A 20073-nucleotide genomic window follows, 5' to 3' on the forward strand; every position below is an offset into this window, starting at 1 on the left:
GGGTCACTTCAGGGATCCATTAAGGGAGAGCCTCTCAATGATGATAGATTAACCGGGACAGATAGAAGAACCTGAAGAAAAAGAAAAAAAGAAAGTACCAAACACATGATTCATATCTGAAGTCCTGTGCTGACTTCACAGGATGTGAGCATTCAATCTCATAGTCGATTCTGTGCGCATGTGCGTGTCCATGCCAATCCCTCATCACTCTCATTATTGCTGTTTGTTGGCTCTGTGCTGAACTGAAGAGGCAGATGGTTTTCAGTAAGAAAACATGAAAACCTCAGTAAATTAGTGTTTTGCTCCTGAGTTGCCTCCGTCTGCTCCTACGTGTATGACTGTTTCCTCTCTCTTTATCTACTTATCCGTTTTCTCTAAATCTCTTCCTTAAGATTCAGAAAGATAACATACTTGACGCACACAAAGAACGAGCTCATGTTTGTGTTTATTTTGTACATTCTGAACATGCTGTACACTGTACACTCTGGATTCATTTTAAAGGTACAGATTTCTATTACCTATAGATGTATCCATGTTGTCATGGTGAGTCACCACCGTGACACCGTAGTACCTCAAACAGATTTTTATCAGAGGAAGGACTTTAATTGTAATTCCTCTGTTTGATGAGTATAATTACTCATTGTAGTTTTCCTCTCTCCTCTCTTCCCTGTTAAAGTTACAGCATTACCCTTCCAATATGAGCCCAAAACTTTCTGTATACTTCCTGTAACTTGCAGCTTTTATTATGAAACAGTTGCAGGTATAGAATCAACAACACCCATAGTGGTGGAAATAGAACAACAGTACTTAAATGTGTAATCCAGATAAAAAAGTATTGAAAATATCAGAATATAAATTATGCTTCACTGGCAACCCAGCCTTGTTTTCGTGGGTGGGCTGCCTGTATTTGTTTTTTTTTTCAACCATGCCCCCGGTTCAGCTTTTAATTCACTCCTGGCAGGTAAACTGGTCATACTAGTTGTTAGAGTCAGTTGTTTTCCTGTATAATAGTCAGTTACAGTTGGGGTAGAGAAACAGACTGTGGATGACTGCCAGCATTACACCACGACAGATTTGTAAACAATCAGTCCACCAACTCACATCATTTAAAAAGTATTTTTATGGCAGCATTGTTTATTGATATCTAGATACTGACAAGTTACTGCACTGTACAGAGTCAGAGCAGCACCTGTCAGTGAACTATGTCAGTGCACAGTCGCAGCAGCTTGTCATCATGAACGCACCTCTGCATTGTTCTCTCATCAGGTGGGCGACTTGTGTTTTTCTTTTGTTCATCTGGCCAGGGTTTTGCATTGAGCGGTTGGACCACAGCAGTGATGTTCTTTAGAGGATATGATGGATAGAAGTTTGATTCCCTGTGCCCATGATGCACTAAGGGCTTTTTGAAGAGATGCCCGATTTGATAGATTTTTTCCAGCCTAGTTGATTTACCATGGACCTCCAGCCACTGCGTTCATGCACTTTGATGCTCCTCCATGTGTTGGCAACAGCATTGAGTTTTGGCAGGTGTGAGGAGCCTTTTGAAGTTGGTGGGTCAAACCACAGATGTATATAAAGATGGATGATGCGACCCCACTTCCTCCCTGTATCCGGGAACAAAACCAAGATATGCTAAATACATCCATGTCCTATCTGAAAACATGGAGGGGCTGGGGTTTATGGTCAGCCACCAGGATCCTATCAGAGTGCACAAACACGTCTCTCATCTCTGTCAGAATGTGAATCGCTGCTTGTTGTCACACAACATGCATTTGTGCACAGAAGCTTTTTGAACAGGCAGTTGGTTAATAGTGAAACTGACTTTCAGAAACCAAACGTGCTCATCAATGCAAACATCCTGCTGCAGCAACGCATCCTTTAGCTGCACCCACATGTGAAGTGTTTGCCTGAGTGTGTGTCTTTATACTTTATAATTACAGGTTTACCTCTTACTCTCTAACTTTCTTACCTACTCTCTTCTTCCCTCTGGCTGCAACCTGTTTTTTTGACCTCTCATAAACCTCCTGCAGCATGACTGTGACTGTGACTGTGTGTGTGTGTGTGTGTGTGTGTGTGTGTGTGTGTGTGTGTGTGTGTGTGTGTGTGTGTGTGTGTGTGTGTGTGTGTGTGTGTGTGTGTGTGTGTGTGTGTGTGTGTGTGTGTGTGTCACATTGAGCTTTTGTGTGTTTTTATGTCAGCCATAAAGTCTAGTTGAGGCAGTTCTGTTGACATTGCCCCCCTCTTTTTCTGTTCGGGCCCCTTCTGGAACATTTTGACCGATGTCATGTATTTAATGTGCGATGATGATTGGTCACAGGGAAAACAATCTCTTCCTTTTGCACTTGTTGTTACAGTAATGTTTTGAGCAGACACCCAAATGCCAAATAGATATCAGATGTTTGATCAGGACCTGAAATGATTTCTCTATTAGTTACTTTAAATATTATTTTGGTAATTGTCTCCCATTTTAGAGAGTTAAACATCATTGCTGTGGGAAAATGTAAATTTCTTTACAAGTCTGACACATGGAAAGAAAAACGGCTTCAGTGTCTTAATCCGCTTCATCCTCCTACTTCGTTGGCCTGATCCTTATGTTATCTCATACTTCATTGTGTGCATATTTTAAGAAGCAAGTGCTTGGAAATCATGGGATCATCGCTCTTTGTTTTCATTGTTCCCGCAGACAGAAAGTTGGACACCACTTTTACTGTCACACATTCAGGTGAAAGATTGGGTGTAACACGTCAAAAGTTTTTGTTACAGTTCACATGGGTAGGTGTGTGTTCCCACTCTAGATTTTTACAATGTTACAAGTGGGTGTGTGCATGCGTGCGAGCACAGTGACAGCGATGGGAACTCGGCTATTGTACCAATCTTTGTGAAGCTAATTGTAGCCACATGTACTTTGTGGCCAATTACAGTATTTCTTTTGAGAAGCGACAGAGCTTTACATTATTGTAATTATCTTGCTTCTCTCCTCATGAGAAAGTCTGCCAACCATTTCACCAAAGCAGAGGCAGGTGAAATAACAAAACTCACTTGTTTCTTGAGCTTTGGGTCAGGAAGGAGTGTGTGTCTGTGCTTGTGCTTAACTCTGTCCCTCTTTACACACAAACTGATAATCCCATGAATTTAGTTATTAATAAATGATATCAGATCTTGATTCTGGAACGTTATGGTCACTGTAACCCTGATGTCCCGGCTTTGCACGCCACTTTACGCCATGTGTTGTGTGTCTCATAAGCTCTAGAGCCAATTAAACAAACACAAAGTAAAAGTTGTGTCCTGATAACGTCTGATTAGTGATGGTGTTTATTGTAAGTGCAGGTCAGCAAAGGGTGAATAATTTAAAACTTATGGTTGTCTCACTTCAACTATTGGCTACTGTGTCCCTCACGATTTCTGGTGGTTTCATCACAATTTCCAAATATGGACTATATTTGAGTATTTGAACTGGAGCTCTAACTTAAAAAGGGAATTCATTTTGTGCCAACTTCAGGCATCGCTTTATAAAACAAAACTTTAAACTTGTTCTTAACAAAAGCGTCTTTGTTCAAGTTTTAATCTGGACTTGTGGTTGCAGGGTATAAAGTTTGGTCAGGAGTATTGGAGGAGCAAAGCAAAAGTTTAGTCAGGAAAACGTTTGTTTCATTGTTGGAATTGGCGTAGTTAGGCCTCATTGTCATTATTACATTTATCTTTCCTGAGAACGAGGCTCATTATAAAGCTATACAATTTTGCTTTTGTTTCAATTGACAGCTCATTATCTGCACTGTCTTCCCTCCCACCTCCTCTCAGCCCCTCTTTCAGGCCTCTTCTCCTCAAAGTCCCATCCTCCAACACATCCTCTCCTATCTCCTTTTTTAGGCGCTCATTCTCTCCACTAATGATCAGCCGTTAACATCTGTCATCATCTCCTCCTGCTGGTCTTGAACCTCACCTCACAGATGTCTTGCCTCCTAGTCCTGTGGTTTTTTCTTCTATCACTAAATTAACACTCTTGTGAGATCAAAAATTTCACTTTCACAAAAAATTGAAATCGGAACAATTGAGTTTTTATCCAGCAGCAGAAGCAGCATCGTCCCTCCCTGTCAGTCCTGCAGGCTCGAGTGATTATTTTTCTTGACAAAGACAGCGTGTGTTTCTAGTGGATGTGAGCATTAGGGTGACTCAGTCCTGTGACATTGACATCTGTCTCTCAGAGAGACACTACAGAGACAGACAGGCACCTCTGCAGTAACCCTACACCATGTGTGTGTGTGCGCTCGTGCATACAATGTTCTCACTGTATTGCATCATTGTGTCATATGATCTAACCTCCATTCCTCTCCCTTCCTCTCCTCTCCTTCATTTTTTACGTAGTGTTACTAAAATGACTAGATGCGCTGCTGCCTGCTCTCTTGTTAAAACAAAAGACATGGCAGACATATCTATTCTCAGTGGGACATTCAATATGCTGAGATATTTGATGACGTTTGTAGCATTTTAAAATTAAACCTTCGTTCAGTGAATGTATATGATCTTGTGCTTTTTTCTTTTTAGCCATCACTCATGTACCTTCTGCCTGGAAGTATTAACCTCATTGCCAATGGGTTTTCTTTGAGTGTCTGTTTGAGCTGTTTGTTTGTGTTGCTGGACATTTGCATGAATATGCAAATATATTTTATGCATAACTTCATAATTATAACCTACGAAACGTTGCCTCCTCTTCCTAAATAGATCTCCTGTAGCTGTCATGGTTAGCCAGACTTTTGCTGTCAATTAAAGGTGTATCATGTCTAGTTACCTTGCGTTCTCTATGAACTGTATTTTATTGTGAGGCTATTACTTTGCCTGTTAATGGGCAGAAAGAGTACCTACTGTAGGATATGGAACATTTCTGCATTGTGTGTGTCATCCTAGCAGGAAAGACTTCAGAGGACAAATATCCCCATTTCCTTTTCCTCTAACCTCACTTCCGTCCTCACTTCTGCTCACACCCCCCCTCCTCATTTCCCTACCCTGTTTTGTCGGTCGGGTTTGCATCTGTACACGCTACATGATCATTTATACATTAATCTAGTGATCATTCTGTTGCATATTTCTCTATGTATTAGACTTCTTAGTGTGAAGTATATCAATTTAGCCATTTGTAATATTAGATGATTTAAAATATGTCTTAGTTCTTACATGTCTGCTTTAAATTATATGTGCATGCATTTGCAAGATAGAGACAATAATAAGAGGAAAACTAGGTTAATTTCTTATAACCGGGTGATTTAGCAGTAATGGACTCTCATCTGGAACAAATTAACCCCAAAACCTGCATGTAGCAAAACCTCAATCAGTCAGAGAAATGCACACAAACCTGCACACAAACCTGCACACATGCAAACTCAACATACACACACAGCGTTTGGCTGCTGGACGTGTCTGGAGCCCGTCCAGTTGTCTGTCACAGATTACTTCAGCCTCTGGTGCAGGGCTCCGTTGGTAGTCTGTATCTGTTTAACTTCTCTGGTTACCCTGTCAGTGCTGGGGCCTAAATCAGTTGCTCGCCCTCGTCTCAACTAACCAGCTGCCAAGGAAATATAGGCCACCGTGAGGGGAAGGAAAAGGACAGAGAGACCTAGTCTGAAAGACAGAACGGGGCACAGATACATGGAGGGAAGAAAGAAGGAGGTAAAAGCAGAGATGACTCATACATTTGAAGTCGCCATAAATAGTTTCCACCGTTTCTAGCTCTCTCTCCATCTTGTTACCTCTCTCTACAGCTTTTCTCTTGAGATAAGCTAATCCCCCTTTTATGTTTTTGTAAAGCTGGGAGGTGAATGATGTGTCTTTATGTATTTATGTACAAACGCATGGGAGTTTGCTCTTATGAGGGATGTCACAATACCCAAAATGTTGTAGTCAATACTGATACCATGAAATTTCCGTGATTCTCGAAAAAAAGTTTGAGTGTGTGTCCTTCAGGGCTTCTGCTAATCTGTTGACAACCTCAGGGTTTGTGGAGGAGTTAAAAACCAGACCACAGCACAGGCACAAGCTCGCAAACACGCACACGCATCACTGACATAGTGTGTAGTATTCTTAGAGTCGTGTTTGTGCCAACGTCAAGCTGTGTGCATGTAAACACACAGTTGGTTACTCTCACTAAAATAGTTGTAAGGTTGACGAGCATAAATATGGAGTTCTTTGAATATTCAACACAGCTTTAATTACTTGCCTCTCTGTCTGTGACCTAGAAATGTCTGTTTTATGTAAAAGCTCCTAAATTATGTTTGTTGCTGGTTAGAAAAAAGGTAAGAAGTATTAAAAATAAGTGTCAGGGCGTCTCTGTGGGATGTCCAAGCCTCGTGGAGGTTTGTTAATGTTCTGCTCTATCGCTGTGTCACAGATGAGATATTTTCAATACTGCTGTAGGACTGAGACTCAGTAAACATCATTTCCAGATATTCTTTGCATAACCCTAACCCCCCTCTACATAAACTGTATGAAGATATGACAGTTTTCTAATTGATTTAAAATGCTTGAAAAGTTAAAAGTATGTTCTAAGTAAAGTATAACTCACAGTGAAGATGAGCCGGTTGAACACCATCATTAAAGTGCTGATGTCTGTTCCCCACACTCTGTGTAACAACTAGCTAATTGCGTAATTAGAGCGTCCATATTGTTTGTAGTATTTTAGACAATTAAACTGCTGCTGTGTGATTAGATGCCTATGGCTGTTGATGCTCTTTAAAGTGAAACCTGAGAAGAGCTAAAGTTCCGCTTGGGCGTAAATAGTGGAGGTCCGCATTTAACAGAGTGTAAAAGGATAGTCCTCTCAGATTATGTAATAGTTTTATCTGAGACTGCCCTCGTCTTCTCTCTAACACTGGCCCTAACCCTTCTGTTAGATCATCAGTTACTGGAAAAGCTATACGACGTCATTCACACCCTCTGGAATTCAGGGAGACTTGCACATAAGCACAGAGAAACGCATGCCACAGAACGGCACACAAGCAGGGGTATATACTGTTTCTTGGTAATGAACTCCCGGTAGCATCTGGTGGTATTTTAGTGGGCTTTAGTAGGGATTTTGTCCATGATCCCCCTACAACATATGGGATGTTTCTTTCTGCTCCAGACTGAACAGACCTGCTCAGTAATGCTGTTATTTTAATCTTAGATGTTATTAAGATGGAAAAGATTTTAAATGTCCTGAGCAGCAGACACATGGGGAACGGATCGTGCCCATCAACGTATCAACCTCTTTGATGTGTTTGTTTACGATGTGTTAACAGAGAGGCTGGTCGACACGGGCTATAATAAGACACAAACACAGACACACACACACACACAGACACACACACACACACACACACACACACACACACACACACACACACACACAAATCAAAATCTGTTATATCCCATGACTGTGTATAGTCACTTAGCAATATTGTGAATGTGCTTCTACTAATTAGCATATATGATACCATGACCTCACATGTTAACATACTGCCTAATGTCAACCGTTTTCAGCCCTTTAACTGATTGGTTCTCCTCTACTTTGTGCTCACACATCATTATTATGAGTGATAAGAAACTCCAGGGGGCGAGCAAGATTACATGGGGAACTTTCATGTCATCCATCTTTGTACACACACTATATTGGCGATACTGGCATTTGTCATCTACAGAAAATAACCAACCAAAACCAACAAAAAGATAAAGAATGTGCAATGGCGAGTAGAGAAATTATTTTTGCTGGCTGACCAATGGTTTAGCTTCATCATAAACTCAACTCCATTACTCTCTCACACTGCTGCAGCACCACGATGTGGCCCCTTCTGAAAAAGGGTCAGAACCTTAAAGTTCAAAGACTTTTTGGTCCCTTCAAGGCCGACAGGAATGCTGATATATGACAGTCATTATGTTCGAAACTTCTCATGTTTCAAAATAATCTTTGCTGTAGCTCAAAGTGTGTTTTACTGCCAAAGCAACTGAGCAAAGACACAAAATAATTTCAATAGTTTTACGAGATGCAATTTTTTTAATTATTATTAACAGGCATTTTGTTTGTTTAAAATCTTTCTCAAATAATTACTTATTTCCGCAATGAATTCCCTGGTCATCCCACTGCATCCACCGAATGTGGATTCAGAGTTCTCCGAATGTCCTGTCTATAATTTGTCTAAATAATCTCCTTTTAATTCTAATATAATAATGAAGCTGACACAAACAATACAAAGCTTTCCAATGTGAATCTACAAATTTGGTTCCCTGTTTTCTACACGTGATTTCATTGGATCTTTGTTTCCTGTGAGAGCGACAAAGGACCCCATTGTTTGTTGCTTATCATTTCAATCAAAACCACAATCAGAGCTTTATTAGAGCTCCAGATGTTGGAACAGGTTTGCTCAGCTGATGTAGGACTAACATTGGTATTAGATATTATCTCGAGAATGAGGGAAAACCGTTCCACAGCTTGAAGGTCAAACATTCATAGATACATTTGATGAAAAGCTCTGTGTCTTTAAGGGGACCTGACGGGAGCTTTCCCTGTGAACTTTGGATGTGTGACATATTTTACACATTAGCTCCAGATTTAGGATAATTCTTGGTATAATGTGATCCCTGTGCAGGGTATACTCTTCCGTTAAGGATTTACGAGGGAGAGAACATTAAACCAGTAGTTCCACTCATTATCCTCATATTACCCTTGGATCCAGATGACTGGATCAAGTGGCTGAACTGAGGGTGTGATGTGGGAGGGAGGCCAAATGTGTCCTGCTTGTATTCTCTGGGAATCCCATAAAGAGGAGAGCGAAAAGAAGGGAATTATGGGATGGAAAACGATAGGAGAGGAGTGAGGAAGACTGAGGAAAAGGAAGAGGAGAGAGGAGCGGTGAGGAGAGATGAGGCTTGACCAGCAAAGGCAGAGGGTAATGACACATGGTGTGTCTGTTGGTGGGCGGGTGTGTTTGTGTCTGTTGATGGGCGGGTGTGTTTGTGTGTTTGTGTCTGTTGATGGGCGGGTGTATGTATGTGTGTGTGTATTTGTGTGTGAGTGCAGCCAAGCACAGATAAATTAGACAATAGGGTGCACAGTCAGTGGCAGGCAGGGATGGCTCCCATTGTTAAGACAGAAGAGTTCACAACACACACACACACACACACATTCAAATACGCACAAACACAAAGCTTGTTATTGAACCCATCCTGTTGAATGTGGGTCTGTTGAAAATCACACAAAGATACAGTGATTAATTGGAGATCTTGTGATGCCATGATTCCCTTCCCATTACAAATTCTGATACCTGGACTTTGTGTATCAAATGATACAAAGTAACAATCCGAAAACAGTGCATTTAATAAATGGTACGTAAATTAAATACAGAAATTTTAAACATAGTAAATCATATAATCCTGACATTATCAACAACCATATTTCAAGGACAAGGAAGGACAATCATAGGGTAGGTATCTCAGAAACAACTAGATCAGACTACAGTTCACACACATGCACACATGGGCCTGGTTACTGCAATATGTAGAGCAGTGATTGATGGGAAACCAAAAACCACCTCCATAGCAGAAACCGGGAAAAGGGGGTGAAAGGGGTGGGTGGTGATGGAGAAGCAAAGAGAAACAAGAAGGAGAGGACAAAAAAGATAAAACAAACACATGGGGGTTATAAGAGGAGGTTGCGAACAAGTGGTCTCTTATCGGAGTGTTTCCTTTGGTTTTTGGCAAATCTATGATACGTCTATTTAAATGATGAGATCAGTCTGTGTCACTTTCTCGCCTCCTTTCTGAATGTTACTGGAACTCATTCATCTACTTTTCAATCACTCCTATATAGATATGGGTGCTCTCTCGCTCTCTTCTTCTCTGTCGCTCTTTCTCTTTCTCTCTCTGTATCTCATATGCCAGCTAACCATAACAAGCTGTGTTAAAGTTCTTGGAGGGGTTTGTGTGTGTGCGTGCATTGTAGGGGGGTTGTGGTTCTTTGCGGGAGAGCATTTCCAGACCGTGGGGGTTTGAGATACATTTAAGCCACGTCCTAATGGAGCAAACCAAGACTCTATTCATGCACTTATACGCACACACACGTACACGTCCACCAACCATGAGAGCTCATCCACCACCCCTCCAGAGCTTTATTGTACACTGAAGCAAATTAGCTCACTCACTGAGTCAAGAATCCTAATGTAATAAAGATTTACGTGTTTTTCTCTCCAGCAAATCAACATTTTTTCAAAGCGTGGGTGAGGTTAATAGAATTAAAAGTGAGTTGGGTCAACAACACATGTTGGAGAAAGCAAAGTTGAAAGTTCAGTTAAGGTACCAGAAGGTGTTTAGGTGATGATGGTAAACAGGATGATCCGTGTCATGGGAAAATAAATCATCTCACTGCAATTTTCTTGCAGCCCTTTCTAGATCTTCTGCAGCTAGTTTATCTCTTCTCCCTCGTTTTTATTAAACAAAGTTTATTTTTAGAGTGCATCTGCATCTTTTACATCTTGTGGCGTGATCTTTAAATACCTTTTGCAATAAATTATTATAAAAACTGAACTGGACAGTAGCTTATATGAGCATATGTATTCTGATTCTGTAATTTTTTGACAACATGGTAATATTTTTTTAAGGAGAGTGACATTCGTTCCTAATAGAGCACTGCCAATCCCAACCGCATAATATAATTTGATCCTTTAATTGTTATTGCGCTACAGACACTACAAACTGCCACAGGTGAAAAATTTACCCAGTTATATTACTATAATGAAATTAGCACAAGGTTACACCGTACCTAGGACAGCTGCGTGGAAGCATTAATGAGGTTTGGAAAAAGCGTCTCAGTTTCAGAACAAGATATTCTTCAGTTGTTGAATACACATAACACAAGCACATGCATGCTGACAACCTTGTGATCACAGGTATTTCTCCAGAGAAAAGGAAATACCCAGATCCTAATACCCCTACTTGTCTGTTTGAATCAGAACCTCTACCAGTCCAGGGTTAGAGGACAAACTCTAATTTGCATTTGAACAGTGAAGGTTGCTGATGACTTTGTGCATTCAACATCCAGTGTGTAGGGGATGTATTAGCATAAATGGAATATAACATAATTATTATCATAAGTATATATATATTAGAACAAACCAAACACTGCCTCTAGAGAGGGTGTTTGACTTGTTAATGTCACATGAAAGCCACTGTAGTTTCTTCTTTACACATACACACTGACCCCTTACGGGTCATACTATTTAATGGAAAGCCTGGGAAACAGATCTTATGGAATTATTTATCCTATACTTAGAACCTGCTGTCCCCATGAGAGATTCTGCACATAAGCTGACATCCTGGGAGTTTGGTACCAACAAACCATCTACACTGTAATTTTCTGGCGCTCGTTGTATTGTCTTGTTGTGACCTCAGCCATCTGAAGCTGTGAGTGCTGCTGACTCGCTGGGGGTGCAACAGACTAGACCAGACCAGAGCAGATGATCAGAGTGTCAAAGCAAAGTAGGATGTCTAGACTAGATGAGTTGATCAGAGGGTCTCAGCTTTCAACCTCCCTGCAGGAAAGCTGCATTACGCTTTTAACACTGCAGATTCTGTTTCTGCCAGCCTGTCTGACATGCAGCCTTGCTTTATGTGGGCGTGCATGCAGAAATAGGCCAGACAAACTCGGAGCTGACTGTCAGAGATTCATAGGGCGCTTCTTTCAAGTCCTCAGATTGGTGAGAGGAAGATTGCGAGCAAGCAATGCAGGGCTTAGAGCGTGAGAAGTCCTTACGTCAAAAAGAATTGTGTGCGTGAGTGTTAGATAAGAAGCTGAAGTGAACAGGCTTGTCTTGCTTAGGTGCCTGTTTGTGAGAGCCTGTTGGTTTGAGAAGAAAACAGAGAGATAGGCAGAGTGAGGCTGAGATGGAGAGCGAGAGCGTATTTGTGAGTCTGACAAATTCAAGTCCCATGATGTTTTGAAGCTTGGAGCAGAAAAGACGGGATAAAGAAAGAACAAAACAACCACTCTCAACAAGGAGACTTAGATCAAATTAATTCTTTAAATACCCACATCCCAACAGCAGTTTGTTTTTTGCATATATATAGACCAATTCAAACGCCTGAGACCAGTTAAATGACAAAGTGGTGTCTGACTGTTGGAAGTTCCAGATCTTATAAAGCACATACTGTGTGTAGGGAGGTGCGCCCATTCATGAAGGAGAATGAAGAAGCAACACTCATAACGAATGAATAATGGATAAGAAAGCCCCCCTAGACTTGCTGTCTGCTCACATATGCGGACACACACACACACACAAACACACACACACACACACACACACACACACGCACACACACTACAGTAGGAGAGTAAGAAAGAGGGGGGGGGACGTGTCTAACAATGATATGGGTGGTCAGGGTCTTTTTTAAGTGCTGCTGGGAAATGGAATGTTGGCTTCCAGGTACTCAGGTGACGTACAGCTTTTTTCATGTGACCATCGAGTCACGTGATCATAACAGGCAGAAGGAGGAAAGCGAGGGCGAACGGGAGTGCGGGTTAATAAGCGCACATGGGTGTTTTTGTGCGTCAGTTGCTAATGGGCCATCATCAGTAAAAGGGTTGGTGTAGGATGAGAGGATAAGCTGTTACACACACACACACACACACACACACACACACACACACACACACACACACACACACACACACACACACACACACACACACACACACACACACACACACACACACACACACACACAGATATTCTGCACACATTAATGCACTCTAAAACACACTGGAGCTTTCAGAGTATCTCTCTCTTTCTGTGTGTGTGTGTGCATGTGCAAATCATATGATATAGACGAGGCTACACAATATGACAATATTGTGAAACAGGTTATATAAGTTGACAGTATGAGATCATCACCTCGGAGATAGGCCTAATCTTCGAAGCTCACAAGGTTTTCTAATAGCTTTATATCATTTTACAAAACTCACTCACCGTGACCGGCCACAATCTCCTGTGCTGAGTTGCTGATTGGTTGGTACGGTGGGTGGTTCCTTTTTTTGGGGCTTCAGTGGCTCTGTTCGAGAGTTACCGAGGGTAGCATTAAACCATTTGAATGATTGATGGCGAGCATGCTTCTTGTCTCAGATGGTTTGCACCAATGCACTGGTTGTATTTCCTTTTAAAGTTTGATTCAAATTCAACAGCTTTATTGAATTAAACAATGATACAGTTGAATTAGATTCAAGGTGCCCCTCATTGTACATCTCTTTTAAAAACTGGATACTATTGTGATAATGTTGCAATAATAGGTGAACAGCATCCAACGTCTGATCTTTTACCTTGAATTCAAATTAACTTTATTTTTCCTCCTTGCTCTCTGCATTTCAGTTATTTTATCATCTTTACTGAAACCAACCATGATGCTGCTCTGTCTGTGTTTGTCTGCAGATCAGTCTGTTCAGTTGCCTGCAATGTTATCCTCTAAAAGGGTCACAGACATTATTAATGCTCTAGATGTGTGTCATGCTTTCCTCTCAAAGCTCACATTTCTGCTTATAAGTTCCATATTTGTTTCAATCTTATCGCAGCCTACTTGTAACTGCAGGTTTTCTCTGAAGACTTTATATTTTGAATGGGCAGAAATGTACAGAGTATGAGGTTTCGTCAACTTACTTTACTGTTGTCAGGCAGCTGAGAATGTGTTTATTTTATGGGGCACTGATGAGCTGGATGTGTCAGCCACAGTTAGACACAGAGATGATGAAGAAAATAGAAACATCACTGTGCAAACACACTTAGGCAGAAGCAAAGGAGCGCTCATGTCCATTCCAAATTACTAAAGAATTGATACCTACAGAGGTAAATGATGAGCCAACAAATAATGACAAGATTTGGGCTGATTTCTAATTGTGCTGGTACTGTGTTGTTGCTTAAACCATGTTGGGTTCATACAAACCTTCTTCTTGTTAAGGGTTTATTGGTGGTTGGCAAACCAGCTTACAGGTGCATTACTGCCCCCTAGATATAAAATTCAGTTTATCATTTGGCCTAATGTCAAAACAGTTTCACATGTTTCAAACCCTGAAAAGGATTTATTTAGACTCTTATGAAATTTAAACAAACACATAACACAGACTAGACAGGAATGTCTCACAGCTTTTACACACATTTTCATGTAAGAATGCACACACTAACACTTCTTTACAAGAACCAGCTTACCCACAGTGCCCTTTGCATCTGTATTTATTGAACTATCGGTGGTAGAGCTGGAATGCCCATTAAACTCTGTATGTGTGTGTGTGTGTCAGACTTTTCTAAGAGGCTCGTCTTCCACAGGTTGGAAGAATGTTGAATGTAACTTTCTTTTCTTAACTTGTTTTGGTCTTTCACACAGGGCCTTTAACGATGACTAAAAAAGACTTGTTTAAAGATTGGTTTATATTTATTTACCAGTTTATTGTCAACGAGTCTCTCAAGACTTTTCATACACCAATAAGTAGATATGGAGCAATAAGTCTAAATACGAAGACGGGTTATACACACTTTTAAATTCACTTATGCAGTATGCTCACACTGCTAGGTATAATACAACAAAAGGCAAGGCAATATGTTTCTGGTTGTACGTGGCTTCATATTTTATATAAATTTATATGTCAATACCAAGTTTAGATGCTGTGTCAATAAAATTGATATTTTGCATCTCGTTGTCAAACCATGAAATTAATCTTTTGTGGGGGAATCATAATTTCGCCCCTCTGTATGACTTTTCTCTTGTCTTAATTAGCTTTCCTTTCTGCCCCTAAACCCTCTTCCTGCTTCACTTGATAGTAATCACTCTCACTTTATCCATGTTGTTCCCTCAAAACAACATGTTTTGTTTGGGTAAAAGCTTCTTTCCTCCAGATTTCTAGACAAACAATGTTTCCTTTATTTATGTGGCTGTATGACTAATTTTCCTCCTCTTTCCTGTGTGCAGGATCGCAAGCTGTCAAAGTCAGAGCGACAGCGCTTCAAAGAGGAGGCCGGGATGCTGAAGGGTCTCCAGCATCCTAACATTGTCCGCTTCTATGACTCGTGGGAGGGGCCATGCAAAGGAAAGAAATGTATTGTTCTAGTCACCGAGCTCATGACATCTGGAACGCTAAAAACGTGAGTACATGACACTTGCGATGAATTTTTACCTCTATTGCTCTCTATAGCCATCTCATTACAGACGATGACTCACCCCCATCTTTCTATTGAAGAGTAAAAATTGCACAAAACCTCACATACATGTCTGCATTCTCTTCTCCGCCAAACTAATATGCAGCCCCTTTCTATTTCCGTCCATTGAAATTGTCTTCTACAGACATGTAGTAAGCTCCTTCACATCCCAGCATGATCTCAGTGTGTCTGAGTGCAGCTGTTAGCGGCTCATCTAGTTTGTTTCGACTCGTATTATGTAAAAGTGTGTCTGTGTTACATCATTAAGTTGACAAAGATTAGACTACTTCCTATGTTTCTGTTACAAACTGTGCATACATGGGGTTTGCATGTCAACACCAGGAGCGTCTCTCACTCTCTTGCCTCACTCATTGCCCCCCCCCACTGAACTCGATGTAGAGATTTGGCAAGTGTGTCGCTGTCATTGTCCAAGTGTGTAACAGCGTGCCAGTCTGTCTGCTGTACAGAATGGACCTGTGACAGTGAATTTGAAAGTGATTGTTGAGCTCCCGAAACAATGAAAGCTTAAATGTGGCGTGAGTGGCACACGGCGTCCACACAGCGTGCCCCCGTGCAGTGCATCGTGGGACATTGGCCCACCTGCCAGCTGCTGCTTCTGCTGCAGATTCCTCTCATTCCGGACAGAGACAGAGAGAGAAACCATAGTGTGTGTGTGGGTGGGTGGGCGGGTGGGTGGCTGTGGCTGGGTGTGTGGATGGGTGTGTGTTGGTAGATTGGCGGGGTGACAAGAGTAAACCAAACTGATAATGAGATGCAGTTAGCTATAGAGGCAGATAGATGCACAAACAGTGAGACCAACAGAAATATCTAGATGTCCAGTTTAAAGGTGATTAGGCAGAGTGACTGTCAAACTAAAGTATTACCTGTGACCGCAGGGTGAGAGAATTGATCCAGCACCACAGTACTACCAGGAGCAGTAGCTCCCTCAAGTGGAAGAGTGAAAAGCTTCACGTATTTGTTAAGGAAAAAAAGAAACTGTGACTGACAACCTGCCTCAACTCTCAACTCAGTAATGCGAACATTAAAAGAAAGTGTGTTTTTCCAACCTCTTACACTCTACATACATACTTTTTTGTAGACATAATTTGGATTGGATTTAGATTAAAATAAGCAGACAAAGATACCACAAAGCAAATGGAAAACCGGGCAAGTATGTTGTTTTACTACTTTAAAGATTTAATGATTATTGTTTATTTTACAAAAGCATAAAACTTGAATTATGTCCATAAAATCTTTAAAATTGTGTAAAAATGTCAACTTCCAGTAACGCAAGATATTCTTTTTTGATATGTTGTTTGGTCACAACAGCAGCCCAGAACCCCAAAATACATCATTTACAACGCATAGAAAACACATTTTAAAAGCTGGTTTCAGTGGTTTTTGCTTCAAAGAATAACTTGCATTAATTACTCTCTGTCGGGTAACTAATCAAACAATCAAATTCAATCTTTAAGCTCAGCATAATATATGGAGGAAGTAAAGTCTTCACAAACATGTCTTTCCAAGTTTATTTAGTGCAAGCATGTACATATAAGCACAGATTCAAGGCTGCGGAGCAATTTGGCCCTCGTCCAGATGAAGACTCAGAAAGGAGAACGACGCCTGTGCTCTGAAGTGGTGGAAAAAGTATGAGAGATGACAAGAGAGAGGGGTGATAGGGAAGAAGAGAGATGTGAGGTTGGAAATACTGACCAGGGTGGGTTCGGAGGGCCCTTATCTCTGCGTGTGCGCGAGACAGAAAGGGGCTGATGAGGCATTCGTCTGCTTGTATGTATTAATGCGTTTGTTTTTGTGAATGTGTATCTGTTAATGCGCATTTGTTCTGTTCAAATACAGTGTAAATGCTGATCTATTTATTCAGGTTAGGGTGTTGATGAAGTGATTGTGGGTGTGGAACGTGCTTTGTGCGCTGTCACTCCAACATCGCACGGCACAGGGTTTAACTTATCTGTCAGCACTGTTCTGACTTCAGAGGAGAGAGAAAGAAAGCTGAGGAGACGGGCGAGGTCGAGGAGCATGGGCGGGTGAAAGTAAGAAAAGAAGAGAAGAAGATTATGCCGAGAAGTAGAAGAGAAATGTGTGATAGAATGGGGTGAATGTAAGGAGGATGAAAAGAAAGTTAAAATCATGCAGATGTAGATTTTGAGTTTATGTACAATGGTGATTTAAAGGTTTTCTGTTAAAATGTTCCATACCCTGAAGTGACAACTTCTTATGAAAAGATTTATTAACTTTGATAAATTCCACAGTATTATTGTGTTGTCATTCGTTTTCACCAAATCCATCATCGTCTCTTTTGGAGCTAAAGAGGCAAACAAATTAATCTATAGCTGTATCACTTCACAGAATCTGGTCTGAATCATGCAGCATGACTGATAATCCTGTTATAGTTCATCCTCTCATCATCAGCCAAGTGTAGAAGAGAGGACACGCTGCACATTATTTATCTAGATTCCAACAGGATGTTAGATGCTCCTGCAGCTGCCCCCATGTCAGCTGAGTCTGAGATGAAAAGTCACCTCACAGTGTTTTCTGTTGATGATTTCTGGAAAACCAAATTGTTTCATCATATGCACAGGGTCTCAAAGGAGTCTTAAACACGTTTAGAATATTATGTTCTAGGTCTTAAATATGTTTGGGTAGGTCTTAATTAGGATAAGACTATTTTAGCGCTATATTCGCAGCTCTTCAAAGTAAATATTAGATGTGTGCATACTTTTTCTCAGTGTGTTAAACATACCAAATATTAGCATTCTGTCATAAAACAACAAAAAATACCACCAAGACCAGTGTCTTAGGAGCTCAGCCCAACAAGCCAGGGCTGTGTCGGAGCAGATTGATCTGCAATGCTTTGTCAACGCTTGTCCAAGCCGCTCGTCATCAGGTCAGACAGATTTGCAGTTGCTGAATTATTAGGGCAGCTGTTGAAACTCGGGATCTGTGGAGCTGCCAGCGATACGGCTATGCAGCAGATCAGCTGTCTGGACTTGGAGCAGAAAGACAGAGGGCATCACTGGTGGGGTCGACATCGCCAGGGTCACTCGGTGCACGAGGCCGAGTTCAACCAAACAAAGTGATGATGAGGCCTGAAACAGATTGTCTCTCTTCCATCCTCCTAACATCTGCAGCACACTGGATCTGATTGTGGGCTCAGCACTTTAGAGTTTCAGTGACGAGCTGAGTGGAGAAATTTCCCATCTGATAAAGTTTCAATCCCTGATGTTAATCAAGACAGACGACTGAATATCTAAAACAGATTTAAAATACTTTTTAAGCCCTGTATTATTGCTAAAACGTGATATTTACCTGTTCCTTTTGCTTTTTGTGAGGCAAAACAATGATTGAAAGACATGGTTAAGATAGTCTTCTTGAATTAAAAGCAACAAACTTATTCTAAAATTTCAGGCTGGGAAACAAAGACTTTTAAACCTAAGTGTGTCAGTCTTTAAGTGTTTGTCCAGATTAAATCGGATGTATTTTTAATGAGATTAGATGCGTCTGAGAGTCCTGTTAAATGTCCGTCAATGACTCTCTGTCGTTTGCTGTGTTCGTCCACGTTCATGTCTATGTAAATGTACCTCTTTAATCTGAAATTGTATTACTGTAATCCACTTGGGTCTCATAAGCTTTAATCTTTAATAGAAGTATTATCCATGTTTCCACCATGTCACCCTTTCAACTGACAATCGCTGTGGCATTATTCATTTTCACCCTTGTTTTTGTTTTCAGTGTCCTTTAATGAGGACAAAGCTAAAAGCAATTTAATGATGCCACGCTATTTATAACATTTGATGAGAAACTCAACAGGCCGGGTATTTTATGTTGTGTAAGTTCATGAAATAGTTTGACCTGTTTTTAGCTGGTGCACTAGTTACACTTAATCTCACTTTGTTGGCTGACATGCCGTCTTGTGTGTGATGTCTTTGTCCCGCAGCTACCTGAAGCGTTTCAAGGTGATGAAAATCAAGGTGCTGCGTTCATGGTGCAGACAGATCCTCAAAGGGCTTCACTTCCTGCACACCCGAACCCCGCCCATCATTCACAGGGACCTGAAATGTGACAACATCTTCATCACGGGGCCCACGGGCTCGGTGAAGATAGGGGACCTGGGGTTAGCCACATTAAAGAGGGCCTCTTTCGCCAAGAGTGTCATAGGTAGGAAGACGCATGTGCATGGACACTAAAGACACATTTATCTCTTGTATGCAGACACACACTTCTGTAGTTAGATGTGAAGCCGTATATCGGAATGACATGTTCAGGTTTGTGAAGGTGGATAAAGTAAAAAATCTGATGATTTATTTGGGATTACCGCACGAAGGACAAACATAGTCTTATATAACGTATAGACACAAAGCCGGAAAGACTATGTACACACTACACACGCCTACTGTAGATTCACTTTACTGCCTCTTACATTTCTGGTTGTTTAAGTAAACGGCAGGTATTTGAAAAGTGATACCACACACCAGACAGTCTGCTACTGAGCTTGGATTAAACTGTCTGCAGACGTGATGGCTGAGCACACAAACCCTGAACATAATACATACATCAGGTAAAGAGTGTCTGTTCGGCTCCATATATTAACTTGGCTGCCTGTCAGTATAGACATTTTCTCACACACAAAAGTATTTGGACTCACAAAGAAACAGAGCCATGATTTTTGAGATCTCGGTCCTCTAATCATCATAACATTTTTATATATGTTATTGAAATGACAGAGCCAGTTTTTTTTTTTCTTAAACCTCTTTGTGAGTAAATTAGAAGTGTGAAGTGTGTCAAATGTTTCAATTGCAAGAAAGTATACACACATAGGGACTGAAAGTAGGATGGATTGTTTTCTGTGTTACCGCAAGCC

General features: G+C 41.0%; 1 protein-coding gene across 5 annotated transcripts in view; it reads left to right on the top strand.

Annotated features, from left to right (window-relative positions):
* wnk1b (WNK lysine deficient protein kinase 1b) overlaps positions 1-20073 on the top strand; it is a 78079-nt gene that overhangs the window by 22385 nt on the left and 35621 nt on the right. For all 5 annotated transcript variants that reach the window (XM_053414577.1, XM_053414573.1, XM_053414575.1 and 2 more), the window contains exons 3-4: positions 14968-15140; positions 19150-19370. In XM_053414577.1, the coding sequence (XP_053270552.1) occupies positions 14968-15140; positions 19150-19370 (394 nt within the window). The remainder of the gene's footprint in view (positions 1-14967; positions 15141-19149; positions 19371-20073) is intronic.

This window comes from Pleuronectes platessa, chromosome 22 (genome assembly GCF_947347685.1).
Source record: "Pleuronectes platessa chromosome 22, fPlePla1.1, whole genome shotgun sequence".
Lineage (NCBI taxonomy): Eukaryota > Metazoa > Chordata > Actinopteri > Pleuronectiformes > Pleuronectidae > Pleuronectes > Pleuronectes platessa.